The 19769-nt window shown below is 43.0% G+C and overlaps 1 protein-coding gene across 4 annotated transcripts in view; it reads right to left on the bottom strand.

Annotated features, from left to right (window-relative positions):
• The window catches only part of spryd3 (SPRY domain containing 3), a 51495-nt gene extending 32813 nt beyond the window's left edge, over nucleotides 1-18682 (bottom strand). The window contains exons 1-7 of one of the 4 annotated variants that reach the window (XM_008115098.2): nucleotides 18560-18682; nucleotides 16252-16321; nucleotides 13078-13237; nucleotides 10557-10632; nucleotides 8003-8127; nucleotides 6961-7096; nucleotides 4933-5124 (exon numbers count right to left, since the gene is read on the bottom strand). In XM_008115098.2, the coding sequence (XP_008113305.2) occupies nucleotides 4933-5124; nucleotides 6961-7096; nucleotides 8003-8127; nucleotides 10557-10632; nucleotides 13078-13205 (657 nt within the window). In that variant the 5' untranslated portion in view covers nucleotides 13206-13237; nucleotides 16252-16321; nucleotides 18560-18682. Of the gene's footprint in view, nucleotides 1-4932; nucleotides 5125-6960; nucleotides 7097-8002; nucleotides 8128-10556; nucleotides 10633-13077; nucleotides 13238-16251; nucleotides 16322-18550 lie in introns of all 4 variants that reach the window. The other 3 variants (XM_008115100.2, XM_008115097.3, XM_008115099.2) reach the window with 3 other exon arrangements.
• Between the last annotated feature and the right edge of the window lie 1087 nt (nucleotides 18683-19769).

The following is a 19769-nucleotide window of genomic DNA, read 5'->3' as shown; positions in this document are numbered from 1 at the left end:
AGTCGTCATTCCATGGAGTGTTGTACTGCAAAGAGATCAGACCCTGGACATCACATCCTGCCCCCACTTGCTCTCTTTAGAATGCTTTCCCGCCACCATGTTTTGAACAGCAGGGGAATTCCAGACATGAAACAATCAGAGCCAGCTAACACCACCTAACAAAGGATTCCCCCAAGAAGGACTCAGCCAGGCTCTGAAGCTGCAAGACTTTTCAATGCTAATCAATGTGATTACCCCCTCGATGGATTGTCACCTTGCCGTGGTGAGGGGGCTTGCGTGTTCCGATGAACCTGTGGGCACAACCACTGGAGTGATGCACTCCCAGGAGTGGCCGCAGGGGAGGTTCCAGACCAAGCACAATCCGAACACCCAAAGACCTCAACGGCGGAGCAGGCGGAGGATAACATGGTACATGTTACAACGGCTGTGAAGGCGGAAGAAGGCTGCAACAGACTGAGAAGCCACTGTCGTTGTGTTAACCACACCACTGCTGGAACCTCACTCTGTGAAGACTGTGTGTTGACCGGCCGTGCACCGACCTCCACACATTAAAAAAAATCACGCACAGGCGTCTTCCAACAAAAATAAAAACAAACCTACAAAAGTCCCATGGCGATCAGCGAGTGGCGACGGGGGCAGGACTGTGAAATCTGGAAGCCCCTAGTCACAGACTGGCACATGGGCGGTGGATATGGATTCAGTCGTTCTACCTCAAGGACCGAGGCAGTTGAGTAGTCCGGCAGCTGTATCCATGACTGAGCAGCCCTTTTTAGGATGGAACATGGAACGTACGGACATTGTTAGATAACACTGACAGCGAACGCCCCGAACGCAGGACTGCTCTCATTGCAAGGGAGCTGGGACGCTTTAAGATCGACATAGCAGCCCTTCAGGAGACCTGGAGAGCAGGAGAGGGACAGCTGAAGGAAGAAAAGGGAGGCTACACCTTCTTCTGGAAGGGACTGCCTGAAAAAGAGCGAAGAATACACGGAGTTGGCTTTGCGATCAGAAACGACCTGGAGAAGCACCTGACTGAAGCACCCACTGGCATCAACGAACAACTTTCAACCCTCCGAATTAACCTTGCCAAAAACCAACAGGCAACCATCATATGCGCCTATGCACCAACTCTAGATGCTGACGAAGACATCAAGGAAAAATTTTACTGTCAGCTGGATACCATCCTATCGGAGATACCTAAGGAGGACAAAATCATCCTCCTGGGGGACTTTAATGCAAGAGTCGGAAGGGACTCTGACCTGTGGCCAGGGATCATAGGAAAAGACGGGGTCGGAAACAGCAACTCGAATGGCATCTTGCTTCTCACCAAATGCGGAGAGCACAACCTTGTCATCACCAATACGCTCTTCCGCCAGAAAAACAAGCTCAAGACATCATGGAAGCACCCTCGGTCAAAGCATTGGCACCTCCTGGACTATGTTATCACACGTACCAGAGACCGCCGCGATGTGCTTCTCACAAGAGCCATGACAGGTACTGATGACTGCTGGACAGACCACAGGCTAATCCGATCCACGATGGCTATCAAGATCGTCCCCAAACGCAGACTCCAAGGAAGAAAAACAAGGTGCAAAATGAACACCCAAGCCCTTCAGGAGCCCTCCAAACGAGCCCTTCTCCAAACAACACTCTAAGATCATCTACCCACAGAACACCCCGAAAATGTTGAGGAACATTGGAACAAACTGAAGACCTCCATCATCACAGCCTGCGAAGAAAGCATTGGATACCTAACTAAGAAACATCAAGACTGGTTTGATGATAACGACAAAGAGATCCAACAGCTGATTGATAACAAAAGGAAAGCCTTCCAAACATGGCAGAGAGACACCAACTGTGCTGCCAAGAAAAAGATCTATGCCAGTGCAAAAGCTGAGGTCCAAAGAAGGACCAGAGAACTCAAGAACATCTGGTGGACAAAGAAGGCTGAAGAAATCCAACACCTTGCAGATACCCATGACGCTCAGGGATTTTTCAAAGCCACAAAGATAATTTACGGACCAAGAAACCATGGCATACAGCCCCTACGCTCATCAGATGGAACCAAAATTCTGAAGGACAAAACATCAATTGCACTACGTTGGAAAGAGCACTACCAGAACCTGCTGAATCGCAGCTCCAATGTGGCCGAAGAGACCCTCTCACAAATCCCGCAACAACAAACCAGGGATGAGCTTGCAGCACTGCCTAGTTTGGAAGAAGTCAGCAATGCCATCAGCCAACAAAAAAACAACAAAGCCAGCGGACCTGATGGGATTCCTGCTGAAATCTTCAAAGAGGGTGGACCTGAGCTGATACAACAACTCCACCAGCTCATTAAAAAGGTGTGGATGACCGAGAAAATCCCAGCTGACTTCAAGGATGCCACCATCATCACCCTTTTCAAGAAAGGGGACAGAACAGACTGCGGGAACTATCGTGGTATCTCCCTTCTAACCTCAGCCGGGAAAATCCTTGCAAGAATCCTTGCAAACCGCCTTCTCCCTGTCTCAGAAGACACCCTCCCAGAATCCCAGAATGGCTTCCGTCCCTCCAGAGGAACAGTGGACATGATCTTCACTGCTTGACAGCTCCAAGAAAAATGCAGGGAACAAAACCAACCTCTGTACATGGCATTCATTGACCTTGCAAAGGCATTCGACACAGTGAATCGCAGCGCTCTCTGGACCATCCTCCAAAAAATCGGGTGCCCTGACAAATTTGTGAACATCCTGCGGCTCCTCCATGATGACATGATGGCAACAGTCTTGGACAGCAACGGCTCCCAAAGTGACCCATTTAAGGTGGAATCAGGTGTCAAGCAGGGATGTGTTATTGCCCCCACCTTATTTTCCATCTTCATCGCTATGATACTTCACCTTGTTGATGGGAAGCTTCCCACCGGAGTGGAAATCATCTATCGGACAGATGGCAAGCTATTTAACCTCAGCAGACTGAGAGCCAAAACCAAGGTCACCACAAAATCTGTTATAGAACTCCAATATGCTGATGACAACGTAGTCTGTGCGCATTCAGAAGAAGACCTACAAGCCACTCTAAACACCTTCGCAGAAGCATACGAGAAGCTCGGCCTCTCACTGAACATCGAGAAAACCAAAGTGCTCTTCCAACAGGCACCAGCTAATCCCTCTGCAAAGCCAGGAATACAGCTTAACGGTGTAACATTAGAAAATGTTGACCATTTCCGCTACCTTGGTAGCCACCTCTCCACAAAAGTCAACATCGACACTGAAATACAACACCGCTTGAGCTCTGCGAGTGCAGCATTTTTCCGTATGAAGCAGAGAGTGTTTGATGACCGGGACATCCGTAGAGAGACCAAGGTGCTTGTTTATAAAGCCATTGTCCTCCCAACCCTGCTCTACGCCTGCGAAACGTGGACTGTGTACAGACGTCACACCAAACTCCTGGAGCGTTTCCATCAGCGTTGCCTCAGGAAAATCCTGCAAATCTCTTGGGAAGACAGGCGGACAAATGTCAGCGTGCTTGAGGAAGCAAAGACCACCAGCATTGAAGCGATGCTCTTACGCCATCAACTCCGCTGGACTGGCCACGTTGTGAATGCCCGATCACCGGCTCCCAAAGCAGTTACTCTACTCCGAACTCAAGAATGGGAAACGGAATGTTGGTGGGCAGGAAAAGAGATTTAAAGATGGGCTCAAAGCCAACCTTAAAAACTGTGGCATAGACACTGAGAACTGGGAAGCCCTGGCCCTTGAGCGCTCTAATTGGAGGTCAGCTGTGACCAGCAGTGCTGCGGAGTTCGAAGAGGCACGAACGGAGGGCTTAAGGGAGAAATGTGCCAAGAGGAAGGAGCGTCAAGCTAACCCCGACCGGGACCGCCTTCCACCTGGAAACCGATGTCCTCACTGCGGGAGAATATGCGGGTCAAGAATCAGTCTCTTCAGTCACCTAAGAACACACGCCCAAGATACCAAGGTTGGAAGACTATCGTCCTTGAACGACGAGGGATCGCCTAAGTAAGTAAGTAAGTAAGCAATGTGATTAATTGCATCATTCACACTTGCCTCCAACAGACAAGAGTTCTTTCTCCCACCCTGGACCTTCCACAGATGTATAAACCTCACTGACCCTAGTTTCCAATATACCTCACAACCTTTGAGGATGCCTGAAATAGATGTGGGCGAAATGTCAGGGGAGAATGCTTCTGGAACATAGCCATACAGCCCGGAAAACTCACAGCAACCCAGGAATTCTAAAAATAATAGGATAATATCGCTTCTCAGCCTTTTGGCTAAGATCAAGTGTAGTGTGTAAATAATAGGATGGGCACAGACTCAGATATATGCCCACATAAAAACATATTTAAAATGAAAAGCAGAGAAATACACCCAGGTTACAACTCACAGTGGGCCAGCAAAGAGAAAGACATGAGTGCTACACACTCTAGAGGAGTACAGATTTATATCCCAAGACGGCAAAGGTTATCTGCCTTTCCATAGGACAGGGATGGGAAATGAAACATCCTCCAGATATAGTAGGATAGCACTTATCCCTCACATTGTATGTTTTTATTGTGTTTTATATGCATTTTATTGTGTTTTATATGCTTGTTTTTGTATGTTTACATGTTTTAAATGCACTTTGATATCACATTTTATGCTGTATTTCGGCTTGGTCCCCATGTGAGCCGCCCCAAGTCCCTTCGGGGAGATGGGGCGGGATACAAAAATAAAGTTGTTGTTGTTGTTGTTGTTATTGTCTATGCTGACTACGGATAATGAGAGTTGAAGACCACCAGAACCTGGTGTATATTTTAACACATTTACATTGTTTTATATATATTGTGAGTTGCCTCAAGTCCCTTTATGAGGGCTTCCCCAAAACAGAAGCCGTGCTCCACCAGAGTCATCCAGCATGTCCCACCCCTCCCAGGTGATGCTCACTCACTGTGCCGCAGACTTTTACGTCATGCAGTCGGCCCCATTCATCCTCATAGCTGTCCACCATCATGACGCTGTCATCTTCTTCCTCGTTGCCAAGCTCTGCATGGAGATAGAGCCGGACTTCTTCCCCCAGCGAGTGCATCCCTACGGCTGGAAAGAGCCCCTCTGGGGAAAGTGGCATGATAGTTGAGCCCACCTGTGAAATGAAGCCAATAAATAATTGCTGTGTCTATTCTGCCATTCTGTATAAACTGGTATAGGGCAATGAATATGAAAAGTATGCACTGATTACACAGAGTGAGTTGGCAGACTTTATGGGCAATACCACTTTGGACTGCAGGTGGAATCCTCCCATACAACCAAATTAAAAAGACTGAATTTAGAAAACTATTAAGGTGGGGCAAAACGTACAGCACAGTTCTCTTTTTGATATATTTAACTTCATTTATACAGACAAGGGATTTTTTTTTAAATGGGGAAGATCTAAAAATACAGTCCCACCTGTAGTCCAGATTGGCACAGTCCAGAATTCTCTCACCATGTTCTGCTTAACCTCCTCTGAAATGTTTGTAAAGAGATTTGCAAGCATGGAAACCCCACCTTGAGTTAAACCTCTCCCTAGTCATGAAATGAGTAGGCCACCCCAGGGAAACCTCTTACGAGAGGGTGGGGCACACATTCACAATGTTGTTTTACTTCTGTTGTTTGTGCTTTGCTTTCCAAACCTGGGATTCAGGGACGAAGTATATTTGTAACATTCCCCAAACGTCATCCCATCAAGGCATTAAGCACAGAGCAAATAACCCAACCCTTCAAATGTTGAATTGCAACTCTTATCTCATTCTCTGTGGCCACTCCCCGCTTCTAGAACTCCCTAAAGAATTAAAAATTGCCCCCTCTCCCCTCTCCTTTAAAAAGCTTTTAAAGATCTACTTATGCAATCTAGTTTACGGAGAGAAGGATTAGTATACCTTTACATATATCCTCACCTTGATATCAGATGCCTACCTCAGCCCGCTGAATATGATATGCTATTTTATGCTTTTAATATATTGTGTTTAAATTGTATTACTCATGTTATATAATAATAATAATAACAACAACAACAACAAATCTTTATACCCGCTTTTCTCTCTCACAGAACCCAAAGCGGTTTAGGTAAAGGTAAAGGTTTCCCCTTGACATTAAATCTAGTCAAGTCCGGCTCTGGGGGTTGGAAAGGTAAAGGTAAATGTTTCCCCTGACGTTAAGTCTAACATTTCTCTTAAAAGGACATGTGGCATCCCACTCTTGTCAAAATGCATGTGCTCATGTCTTCTTGTCTCCCATCTCTTCCAGAAAGATCAATGGGAGGAAATTTCGGTATAGTTAGAGACAAGCAGAGCAATTACAGGAGGCCCAAGGATCAATTAGTAAAGGTAAAGGTTTTCCCCTGATACTAAGTATAGTTGTGTCCAACTCTAGGGGTTGGTGCTCATTGCCATTTCTAAGCCGAAGAGCCGGCGTTGTCCAAAGGGGCTAACATCTTAAAATCATGCAAACATCAGACCAAATAATCCAAAAATAAGCAGTTTTAAAAACCAAACTACAATATACAGTCACATTTGTGTGGCATTATGTCAAGTTATATTATGCTTTTTTAGTTTAATCCTTGATTAATTTTTGGTTAGTTTTATAAGTTATATTGAGATCATTTTATTTCATATTTATGTCTTGATTGCTGTTTGTCTGTTTAAGGCATTGAATGTTTGCCATTTTTGTAATTTCTTGGAAACCACCCTGAGTGCCCCTCAGGGAGAGAGGGTGGGTTATATATAAAATATTATTATTATTGTTATTGTTATTATTACTATTACTATCTTCTTTCTGCATTATGTTCTCCAATATTGATGAGCTTTGCATTTCAATGCAATCTAGAAGATCACATATTTCCCCTGTGCCTGCTTTAAGACCCAAACACACATAGCTTCAACAAAATAGCTACATGATGCGTCTCCAGACAATTTTTTTAAAAGGAAGTGTCAGAGCTCACCCTCTTCCCATTTTTGGTGAAGAAAATCTGGGCCGTCTGGACTTCAAAAGACACTGGCTCAATGCCGCAACCAATCTGGTCCCCGGAGCTACATTTTGTCCCAAACTGACGTCCCTTGGCTCGGCCGTTGTAAAGCCTGGTTGGACAAATGCAGAGGGAGACCTTGAAAAGAGCTTTTAAAGGATATAAAACATCTTATCGTGCAGCCTTGGTATGAGATGCAAAACTAGCACTATAACAAGACCATGATGTTGAAGAGGTCATTTAATCCTATGAGTCCATAAATGGCACAAGGTATATTTCTCATAATAAGAGGGGGTGGGATAGGGGCATACATTATTTTCCCTTGATCCTCAAGTATAGTAGTTAAGCACTGATGTCAAAAAAATGCAAAAGGCCAGCCACCCTAAATGGCTTCCATAGTAAGAACGCCACAGCAAAAGAGAGACTTTTCATTTCAGAGGATAACAGAAATGGCTCCTTTCCTCACGACACCCAGAAATACAGCAAAGGTTTGAAAAAAGGTTCTCAAACTTTGATACTCCAGATACTTTGGACTTCAACTCCCCAAATCTCTGGTTACTGGCAAGCCGGAAGGAGTTTCAGGGAACTGAAGTCCAACACATCTAGAGGACCAAAGAGATCTTTCTCACAACTTCTCTCATTTCAGTCCTTGTAGTGCTCCCTGTCACCCCATGGTCCAAACTGAGATGGCAACTACAGGGGCTTGTCACGCTAGGGTGCAAAGGCATGAAGCAAACTAAAAACAGTTGCTGTGCCAAGTCTCTGAAGAAAGCTGATGCTGTATTCAGTCTGTCCTCTCTTGCTTTCAAGTATACAAATATCCCCACATGTGAACCAACTTCTTTTTCTCAATGGCGCTACAAGATCTCTTTGCATACTGACCCAGACTAACATGGCTATGTCCTTGAATTCCAACAAAGCTAAGAGTGAGAAGTGAAAAGAGATATATAATGCACAACTTCCCGACCCTATCCCATTCTTACTCTTAGGCTGTATGCAAGGGTAGTTGTGCACTCACTTGCCATCATCTGCATGGTAAGCAACTGAATCGGGTAGCCATCCGGGCAGATGGTCCAGACTATAGTACTGGGGCACCAGTCCCACTGCAATGGTCCCTCGCACGCCGCTGTCCACAATGGATACCTGGAACAAGTTTGAAAAAGAAATGCACCAAGATTTTAAAAAACTCAACAGCAACTCTTTTCAGGAAAGAGGGTTCCTGATCTGAGAAGACAGCATTTCTCAACCTGGAGGTTGGGACCCCTAGCATGGGTTGCAAGGGGGAGGGCGGTCATGAGGGGTCGCCAAAGACCATCAGAAAACACATATTTCTGATGGTTTTAGGAACTCCTTTGGCAGAGAAATCCCAGCAACTACAACTCCCAAATGTCAAGGTCTGTTTTCCCCAAACTCCACCAGTGTTTACATTTGGGCATATTGAATACCCGTGCCAAGTTTGGTCCAGATCCATCATTATTTCTGTCCACAGTGCTCTCCAGATATAGGTGAACTACAACTCCCAAACTCAAGGTCAATGTCCACCAAACCCTTCCAGTATTTTCTGTTGTTCATGGGAGTTCTATGTGCCAATTTTTGTTCAATTCCATCATTAGTGGAGTTCAGAATACTTTTTGATTGTAGGTTAACTATAAATCCCAGCAACTACAACCCCCAGATGACAAAATCAATGCCCCCCAACCCCAGCAGTATTCAAATTTGGGCGTATCAGGTATTTGTGCCAAATTTGGTTCCGTGAATAAAAATACATCCTGCATATCAGATATTTACATTATGATTCATAACAGTAGCAAAATGACAGTTATGAAGTAGCAACGAAAACAATTTTATGACTGGGGGTCACCACAACATCAGGAACTGTATTAAGGAGTCATGGCATTAGAAAGGTTGAGAACCACTGTGAGAAGGAGAAAAGCATGTATTACGCATGATCTTATGAACAAGTTGGCACTATGCAGACACTAAGGATAGAGGAACAGGCAAACTTTGGCCCTCCAGGTCTTTTGGACTCCAGTCAGCTTACATGCTGTTTGGAATTGTGGCAGTTGAAGTCCAAAACACCTCTATTCTGCCTTGGTCAGACCGCACCTGGAACACTGTGCCCAATTCTGAGCACTGCAATTTAATGGAGATGTTGACAAGCTGGAATGTATCCAGAGGGGGGTGACTAAAATGATCAAGGATCCGGAGAGCAAGCCCTGTGAGAAGCGGCTTAAAGAGCTGGGCATGTTTAGCCTGCAGAAGAGAAGGCTGAGAGGAGACATGATGAGGGCCATGTATAAAGAAGTGAGGGGAAGTTATAGAGAGGAGGGAGCAAGCTTGTTTTCTCCTGCCCTGGAGACTAGGACTTGGAACAACAGCTTCAAACTATAGGAAAGGAGATTCCACTTGAACATTAGGAAGAACTTCCTCGCTGTGAGACCTGTTTGGCAGTGGAACTCTCTACCCTGGAGAGTGGTGGAGGCTCTTTCTTTGGAGGCTTTTAAGCAGAGGCTGGATGGCCATCTGTCAGGGGTGCTTTGAATGTGATTTTGAATGTGCTTCTTGGCAGAATGGGGTTGGACTGGATGGCACACAAGATCTCTTCCAACTCTATGATTCTACGATTCTATGAGATTAAAAGGGCATCGGGAATGTGGGAAATACAGCCCAACATCTGAAGGTTTGCTTATTTATTCATTTAGAGTTCTTGTACCCTGGTCTTTGGCCACAAAAGCTATTACAGCATCTTACAAAATGTTAATTTGTCCTTGGGATTACAATCTACACAAGATGTGATAGAAAAGGGAATGGCAGTAAGGAATGGAGGGGTGGTCTTTCATCTGATTTTTTTAAAAAATCCTTGAGATCTTTTCATTTCCAATCTCTCCACCATTTTGACATAAGTGCCACTTTATTTTCTGCTCAATCAATGGTAGTTCTCCTGTCTTTGTTTCCTCATGATTTCTACCCCATTGGAGTCCAAAATGGCCTCCAAATGATAGTGGGCCACAGTGGTTATTAAAATGCAATGCTGAACTACTAATAGCAGATATTATGCAAAATGCTCCACCAAATTTTAATTTTCAGGTTGGAATAGGAACAAGGAGATCATCTAGTCCAGTGGTTCTCAACCTGTGGGTCCCCAGATGTTTTGGTCTTAAACTCCCAGAAATCCTAACAGTTAGTAAACTGGCTGGGATTTCTGGGAAGTGTAGGCCCAAAACACCTGGGAACCCACAAGTTGAGAACCACTAAACTAGTCCAACCTACTGCTCAATGTTTACAACGGCAGCATCTCTTATCTAACCCGTTTCCAGATATGTCCAAGGGGCCTTTATTATCTCTTCAGCCTGACTATTCCACCGCCAAACAGCTCTCACCACAAGCACGCATTTACTCAAAACACGTTTCCTTTTAATTTCCACTCATTATGTCCAGTCCTGTCTACTGGCACACCTGAAATAAAGTGGCCCAACACAAGAAGGACAACTTTGTCCACCTGGGAAGGTGGTATGCTGTGAGATTTCAGACAGCAAAGCTGTTGTGACAAACTGTTGTATGTAAGTAGTTACCTCAAAATAATTGTTGTCTATTGTCAGCGGACGAGGAGCAACGTAGCAGCCAACTTCCCCAGAGTTTCCTTGATAACTGAAGAAAAGAGAGGAGTCAAGTCTCCCACAAAACTCAAATCACACAAATGGATAACCTTATACAAAAGAAAGAAGGTGAGAATACAGATCTGGATGTCTGACCATAGGAGACGAACGAGCGGTCAGCAATACCACTCAAGTCCTAAATACCTGCACCCATTTTCCGCCATGGATCCTGCTTCCACTTCCTTTTTTCATGACGTATTTCTGGTCAGAGGCAGCTTCAGGACAGAATAATCTGTCACTGGGTTCTTGGTTACAACAGTTTCACTTTCAGGTTGTAACCATTTGTAAAAGCAAGCAGGGAAATTGTTTATGTGGCTGCCACAAACTATTGCCACGTAGTTTGTGGCAGCCACATAAACCAAGTTTCTGGAGTATAACAACTACTTTTCAAAGTAAGTACTACACCATGAACTACAATTCAGCCCAAGCTGCAGTTGGTTTGAAAATTATAGCAAAAAAAGGTTCATTTCAATTCATGTAAACCAGCAACATAATGTTTGCTTTCTTAAGGATTTTTAAAATAAAACATGGCCTAAACCAGGCCTGCAGAACTTGCAGGTGTTTGGGCATCCAACTCCCAGAAGCTCTAGCCAGCTGTTACAATGGCCAGGAATTCTTGGAGCTGAAGTTCAAAACATCTGGGCAGTCCTGCCGTAAAGAATTGTATTGGAGGGGGCGGGGGGAAAGTCCTTAAGAAAATAATAGTATTTGGTTCTACATTTTGATATCTTCACAAACACTCAGACTCCATGATAAAGCTGGAATTAGACTATATAACAACATTTGAAAAAAAACTTTTTCTCCTTTTTTTATTTATTACTTTTAAGAAAAATATATACATAAACAATTACCATACTTTTTTCATTCCCTTCTCCCTCCCCACCCACATCCACCTTTCCCCCTTCCCTGTTGACAACTTAATCCTATATTTTTCCCTTTACATGAGCCTTCTTTCCATTCTAGCCACTTTTTTCTTCCAGCTTTCATCATCTGGTTTAACAGCTTGTAGCCATCTGCTAAATTGAGTCCATATTTCTTTAATTCTCTTCTGTTTGTCTAACCAAGTTTTTTTTTTGCTTCTTAAAATGTCCATAATATCCAGCAACATTTGAAAAAAAAATCTGTTCCTGGTTTGAAAGTGTTATTTCCTATTTCATGGTGCAGTACTTACTTTGAAAGTAATTGTTATACTCCAGAAACTTCATTTTTGTGGCTGCCACAAACTATGTTTAATTAGTTGAGACTATGAGATATTCATTGAAAAACTATAGTAAAATATGCTGCAGGATATCCTGCATAAACAAAATTTTTGAGGTTTAATAAATGTTTTCTGTGCTTCTGTGAGAGAACCAATTAGGAAATTATAGGTATAACCCAGGAACAAAAATTACATAGTGTTACATAGTGTTATTAGAAATAAAGAGCTCCACTGCAATAGATATGCACAGGCCCCTTGTTACACATAGGTGCACACTTGTGTATTAAAAGTTCTTTTACTTAAAAAAGAGAGCATTCAACTGAACAAATTCTATTTTTTATATCTTAAAGAATATATTACATTTTCTTTTTGATAACCTCACCTGCTCCAAAAACTCACTAATAACCCAAAAAACCTCAAAGAAGTACAACTTCCAGTTACCTTTGGTCCCATTTTTTAGCCCAAAGAGTGATGGTGGCAGGTGAAATACAAATTACAATTTTAATTGAACTATCTAGAATCTTTTTTCAAAGCCTGTCCACTTTTTTAATATCTTGTGGGATGTCATATGAAATTTCCATAGAGCTTCCCTTGTATTCCACTTTTTAAAATATGGTCAAAGGTCTCTGTCTGGAAGGAGCATAAAAGAGCCCCCAAAGTACTATGATATTGCCAGAGCTATAATAGACCAATGATTCCCAACCTTTGGTCCTCCAGGTGTTTGTACTTCAGCTCCCACCATTCCTAACAGCTGGTAAACTGGCTGGAATTTCTGGGAGTTGAAGCCCAAAACACCTGGAGAACCAAAAGTTGGGAACCACTGCAACAGACTAATAGAGAATGAGTTGACAAAGTACTCCTAGGATGAGAAACATCTTGTATAAATGAATAACACATTTCATTATTTCATTTTAAACTTTTGACTCTCCTGTGTTTTAGGGTCTCATTAAAAAGTTACCTTAGTCTAGGTTGCTCTGAGTTTTCCAGGCTGTATGACCATGTTCCAGAAGCATTTTCTCCTGCCCACATCTATGGCAGGCATCCTCAGAGGTTGTGATGTTTGTTAGAAATGAGGCAAGTGGGGTTTATATATCTGTGGAAAGTCCAGGGTGGGAGGATGTCTGCCATAGAAGTGGACGAAATGTCAGGAGAGAATGCTTCTGGAACATGGCCATACAGCCTGGAAAACTCACAGCAACCCAGTAATTCCGACCATGAAAGCTTTCAACAACACATTACCTTAGTCTGTTGCCATCAACAAGGATATGTTTGAACCTCTCTTGGTAACGAACAGCTCGCACCTCTCGGATCTCCCGGATTCTCCTCCGCCAGTTCAGAAATCTGTAGTGCAGGTTTAGATCATCCATGATGGCTATAAGGATCTACCCATGGGAGAAATCTAGTTTTAAAAGTAAGACCATAACAATGTTAAACTAAGCAGATTCCACAAGAGAAGCTTTTAATGCAATGTATGTTATTTAATATATTGCAGCAATATTTAACTTGGACATATTAAAGCCACATTCAGTTCCTATTTGCGTATAAAACTTACAAGACAGTCACAGACTGTGAAGCAGACAAGAGAAACAGTAAGAATATAGAAATAATCATTCATGGTGTAAGAGTATTTTCTCAACCTGAATGGTCCAGTCAACAGTAGTCACCTCTTCACCAAGCAATGTTAATGTTGTTTTACCAAATTCAATACTAAACATAAACCTGTATAATTTAGTTATACACTTATGGGCCCTTCCACACAGTCATATAACCCAGAATATCAAAGCAGATAATCCATAATACCTGCTTTGAACTGGGATATTTAAGTCCACACTGGCATATAGTCCAGTTCAAACCAGATAATGTGAGATTTTATACAGCTGTGTGGAAGGGGACTACGTGTACTATGTTTCCTATCTATGTGTACAATAGATAACAGACTCACTCTTTGCCTAAATCTCATTGTATCATCTTCCATTATTATTCCACCTTTCCTAGGAAAGCTTCCTCATTCTGAAAGATCTGGAACTATCGCTCTCATCCTCCCTTATCAATGACCCCATTTACATGGCCATTTAATCCAGTTTCTGGATTATATAATCCAGTTCAAAGGAGATAATCTGGATTCAGAAATTGGATTATATAGCAGTCTAGATGGGACCAATGTGGCCACGGATATAGGCGAAAGGGGCAGCAAACGAACACCTTGAGAGGGCATGTTAGAGAAAGCTGCTACAGGTTTAGCACTATCCCTAGTATAGTGTTTTACTTCACTTTTTAAAATACAGTAGAGTCTCACTTATCCAACATAAACGGGCCGGCAGATTGTTGGATAAGCGAATATGTTGGATAATAAGGAGGCATTAAGGAAAAGCCTATTAAACATCAAATTAGGTTATGATTTTACAAATGAAGCACCAAAACATCATGTTAGACAACAAATTTGGCAGAAAAAGTAGTTCAATACGCAGTAATGCTATGTAGTAATTACTGTATTTATGAATTTAGCATCAAAATATCATGATGTATTGAAAACATTGACTACAAAAATGTGTTGGATAATCCAGAACGTTGGATAAGCGAGTGTTGGATAAGTGAGACTCTACTGTATATACACTATTAAACTTTTTGAAAATCTCTGGTTTGGTTAACAGAAAAAGAAATCATTAAAACACACATTTCCAGTAGATAGTTTAGACTGAAATTCAATTGAAAGACATTAATAGATCAACAGGTTGTAGACTGCTGATTTTAGCCAACTACTTCTAAAACCAAGATACGATTATGAAAATAGTCTGTCTTCTCCAGTGTTTGGTTCATGACATCTAATCACCTGCCAGCCTACACTGGTAACCTCTTTTTCAGGCCTCTTCAGTTCATCCAAATCAGTGGTTCTCAACCTGTGGGTCCCCAGATGTTTTGGCCTTCAGTTCCCAGAAATCCTAACAGCTGGTAAACTGGCTGGGATTTCTGGGAGTTGAAGGCCAAAACACCTAGGGACCCACAGGTTGAAAACCACTTATTCAGACCCTTAACCTGAAGTGCTGTCTGTCCCTTATGTATTTCAGAAACACATACACAGACCTGCTCAGATCTTGGTTCTCTCTTCCCATTTTGCTTTCACTTCCTTGTTTTTCAACTCAGTATACTTCTCTGCAATCCTCCTTTAGACAACATGTACACAACACAGAAGAGCCTTTCCCAACTTTCTGATCAATATTCATGATAGACTATTATAGGGGTGCATTTACGCTGTAGAATTAACGCAGTTTGACCCTACTTTAAGCAACATGTCTCAATGGTATGGAATCACACAATTTCCCGGATTCCATCGCAATGAGCCATTACAGTTGAAGTGGTATCAAACTGCATTCATTCCTCAGTGTAAATAAAAAACTTAATTTGGTGTCGGACTGATCTATCTGCCCATTTTACAATAGCCCCATTCTCGAGGTATTGCCAATGCTAGATTGCACTTTGTCCATTTCAACTGTGAAATTACCTTCCCCATTTCGGCCCATTTCGGCACATGTTGCACCTTGCCTGGGTTCTATGAATTAGTCTCCAGTGTTAATATTGTATGTTTTATGTTGATGTTAACTATTGTTTTTACTGTAATTGATGTTTTTATTGGATAACTGTTTTATTGCTGTGTTTTGATATTTGATTGTTTTATCGGGCAAGGCCCCATGTAAGCCACCCTGAGTCCCTTCAGGGAGATGGGGCGGGGTATAAAAATAAAGTTATTATTATTATTATTATTATTATTATTATTATTATTATTAAATGCACTTCCAGTGTTTCCAGACAGCACGGTCATTTATAAAATAAAATCATAGAGTTGAAGAGACCTCATGGGCCATCTAGTCCAACCCCCTACTAAAAAGCAGAAAAATCACATTCAAAGCACCTCTGGCCATCCAGCCTCTATTTCAAAGCCTCCAAAGAAGGAGCCTCCATCACAGTCCAAGGGAAAGAGTTCCACTGCCGAACAGCCCTCACAGTGAGTAAGTTCTTCCTAATGTTCAGGTAGAATCTCCTCTCCTGTAGTTTGAAGTCATTGTTCTGTGTCCTAGTCTTCAGGGCAGGAGAAAACAAGCTTGCTCCCTCCTCCCTATGACTTCCCCTCACATCTTGATACATGGCCCTCATCATGTCTCCTCTCGGCCTTCTCTTCTGCAGGTTAAACATGCCAAGCTCTTTGAGCTGCTCCTCATAGAGCTTGTTCTCCAGACCCATGATCATTCTACCTGGGGGTGATATATATATAATGATATAAATATACATGTGGGATGGCTAACCTATAAAAACATTGAGGTCCAGGTTAATTACGCTGCAATGGGTAGAATATAAAACAAGCACATAGCAAAACATTGTTTATAAATTCATATTTGTGATTAAGCACATTGTACAGACCTAAGGACATCACACTCTCGATCTCAGTCTCCACTGTAATTCGAAATTGGATTCGAAATCCAAAAGCCACCTTAAAAAAAACAAGATAAGAACTAAAATGAGGATACCCGTTATACACATACTTTCTTCTAGACTAATTAATACAGACGGCGGGCCTCAGGGTGCATCTACACCAGGCATGGGCTAACTTGGTCCCTCCAGGTTTTAGGAATTGTGGGAGTTGAAGTCCAAAACACCTGGTGGGCAGAAGTTTGCCCATGCCTGATCTACATGATTGAATTAATGCAGTTTGACACCACTATAACTGCCTTGGCTCAATGGTGTAGTTTGGTGAGGCACTCTGTGCCACCTTCTACACTGCCATATAATCCTGATTATCAAAGCAGATAATCCACATTATGTGCTTTGAGCTGGATTATATGCGTCTATGCTGCCATATAATCCAGTTAAAGCAGATACCCTGGATTTTATATGGCAGTACAGAAGTGGTGTGAGGCAGTGAAGACCTTGTAAAACTACAATCCCCAGGATTGCATAGCACTGATCAATGGCAATGAAAGTGCCATCAAACTACATTAATTCTACTGCATAGATCTGGGGTCCCCAAACTAAGGCCCGGGGGCCAGATGCGGCCCTCCATGGTCACTTACCTGGCCCCCGCCCCCATTTATAATATAATATTTTTATATCAGTTTTAATAATATAATATATTATACATACATATGATATTGATAATATTATCATGTTATACAATGTAATACTAATAATACCATATAATAATATTAATTACATGTTATATATTACATATAATATTATAGTATAGTGGTATAGTTCAATATAGTAATATATAATGCTAATATTGTGCTTTGTTAATAATATAATATATTATATGTACATACAGCTGCTCTGAGTCCCCTTCGGGGTGAGAAGGGCGGGATATAAATGTAGTAAATAAATGTAGTAAATGAATAAATAAATAATTTTAGACTTAGGCTCGCCCAAGGTCTGAAATGACAACAACAACAACAATCCTAATTAACTTGACTATCGCATTGGCCAGAAGCAGGCCCACGCATCCTATTGAAATCCTGATAGGTTTATGTTGGTTTCATTTTTAAATATTTTATTGTTCTTTCATTGTTGTTGTTGTTGTTTTGCACTACAAATAAGACATGTGCAGTGTGCATAGAGATTTGTTCATATTTCTTTTTCAAATGATATTTCGGCCCCTCAACAGTCTGAAGGATTGTGGACAGGCCCCCTGCTTAAAAAGTTTGAGGACCCCTGGCATAGATGAACCCTCAATGTGATGAAGCATGGAATGTGGGTTGGGTTGACGAGGAAATAAGTGCCTCAAAGGACCCTTCCACACAGCCATATAACCCAGAATATCAAGGCAGAGAATCCCACAATATCTGCTTTGAATTGGAAGCTATGACAGTGTGGACTCAGATAACCTAGGCCCCTTCCACACAGCTGAATAAAATCCCACATTATCTGCTTTGAACTGGAATATATGGCAGTGTGGACTCAGATAACCTAGGCCCCTTCCACACAGCTAAATAAAATCCCACATTATCTGCTTTGAACTGGAATATATGGCAGTGTGGACTCAGATAACCTAGGCCCCTTCCACACAGCTGAAGAAAATCCCACATTATCTGCTTTGAACTGGAATATATGGCAGTGTGGACTCAGATATCCCATTTCAAAGCAGATATTGGGGGATTTTCTGCCTTGACATTCTGGGATATAGGGCTGTGTGGAAGGGCCCCGAGAATGTATAGAGTGCATTAAGCACGGTCCAATATTTACAGGCAAGGGGAAGGAACCGTTTCAGCAGCAATGGGTACATCTGCACTGTAGAATGGATACAATTTGACACCATCTGGCTAAATGCTATGGAATCATGGGAGTTGTAGTTTTGATGAGGCACCAGTATTCTTTGGCAGAGAAGGGGGAAAACATTTGGCAGAGAAGGGGGAAAATTATGAAAAAACCTGCAGCTCCCATGATTCCATATTATAATTATAGCTCCCATGATTCCATAACATTGAGCCATGGGAGTAGTAGTGGAGTCAAACTGCATCCATTCTACAGTGTGGATGCACCCACTTTAGGTACCCAAAAGGCAGCCACCCACTCCCCCACCCCAAATGGTTATCTCCATTGGCATTTCAACACCCCATGGACCCTCCTAATCTTACAAGAAGGCCAGCCCAGGTGCTCCTGCCCTCAAACCCCCTTCCCAGAGGCACCCCTCCTTTGCCCTCTCCCAGCCTGGCTCCCTTCTTCCTACCAGCGGTACCTCCACTCCGCTCTGCTGCCACCCTGCTCACATCCGGGCTCCCCGCCCATTGGCCCCGCCCATTCCCGCTCCTTGGCCCCGCCCATTCCCGCTCCCCAGCTCGTTCGCAAAGCCGCCGCGTCGGCTCGGCGGGCCAATCAGAGCAGGACAGGGGCGTGGCTTCCTGGTTGCCTAAGCTCGCGAGGGAAGATGAATGGAAGCGGGCGGGGAGAGCTCACAGCAGTGAATGAGGAAGCGTGCATGGAAGGCAAAGTGAGTGCCGGTTGTGACGTCAGCAAAGGAGGATTTGCATAGCTGTGGGGCACATTTGCAGTGGCTAAGAGCTCATCCTAGAGTCAGGTGACTTTTGCTTTCCATCCTGCAGAGGACTGCTGTGTGTGTATACTACATCTAAGAATATTGAAGGAACTAGTGGAAGTTATTTCAGAACTACTGGTAATCATCTTTGAGAGCTCTTGGAGAAATGGAGAAGTCTCAGCAGATTGGAGGAGGGCCAATGTAGTCCCTATCTTCAAGAAGGGAAAAAAGAACGACCCAAACAATTACCATCCGGTCAGCCTCACGTCGATACCAGGCAAGATTCTGGAAAAGATGTTAAGGAAGTGGTCTGCGAAACACTTAGAAACAAATGCAGTCATTGCTAATAGTCAACACAGATTTATCAAAAACAAGTCATGCCAGACTAATCTGATCTCTTTTTTCAATAGAATTACAAGCTGGGTAGATACGGATAACGCCGTGGATGTAGCGTACCTGGATTTCAGTAAGGTCTTCGACAAGGTCCCCCATGACCTTCTGACAAACAAACTAGTAAAATGTGGGCTAGGCAAAACTATGGTTAGGTGGATCTGTAATTGGCTAAGCGAATGAACTCAAAGGGTGCTCACCAATGCGTCGTTTTCATCTTGGAAAGAAGTCACGAGTGGAGTGCCATAAGCAGGGTTCCATCTTGGGCCCGGTTCTGTTCAACATCTTTATTAACGACTTTATTATAGACGAAGGGTTGTTTTTTTTTGTGTCAGGAGCAACCGGAGTCTGCAAGGACGTTGCCCAGGGCACGCCCGGATGATTTGATGTTTTTATCATCCTTGTGGGAGGCTTCTCTCGTGTCCCCGCATGGAGCTGGAGCTGATAGAGGGAGCTCATCCGTGCTCTCCTCAGGTGGGATTCGAACCTGGCAGCCTTCAGGTCAGCAACCCAACCTTCAAGT

This window comes from Anolis carolinensis, chromosome 2 (assembly GCF_035594765.1).
Source record: "Anolis carolinensis isolate JA03-04 chromosome 2, rAnoCar3.1.pri, whole genome shotgun sequence".
Classification (NCBI taxonomy): Eukaryota; Metazoa; Chordata; class Lepidosauria; order Squamata; family Dactyloidae; genus Anolis; species Anolis carolinensis.
Note: the sequence above shows the minus strand (reverse complement) of the source record. Positions and strands in the feature narration are given on the sequence as shown.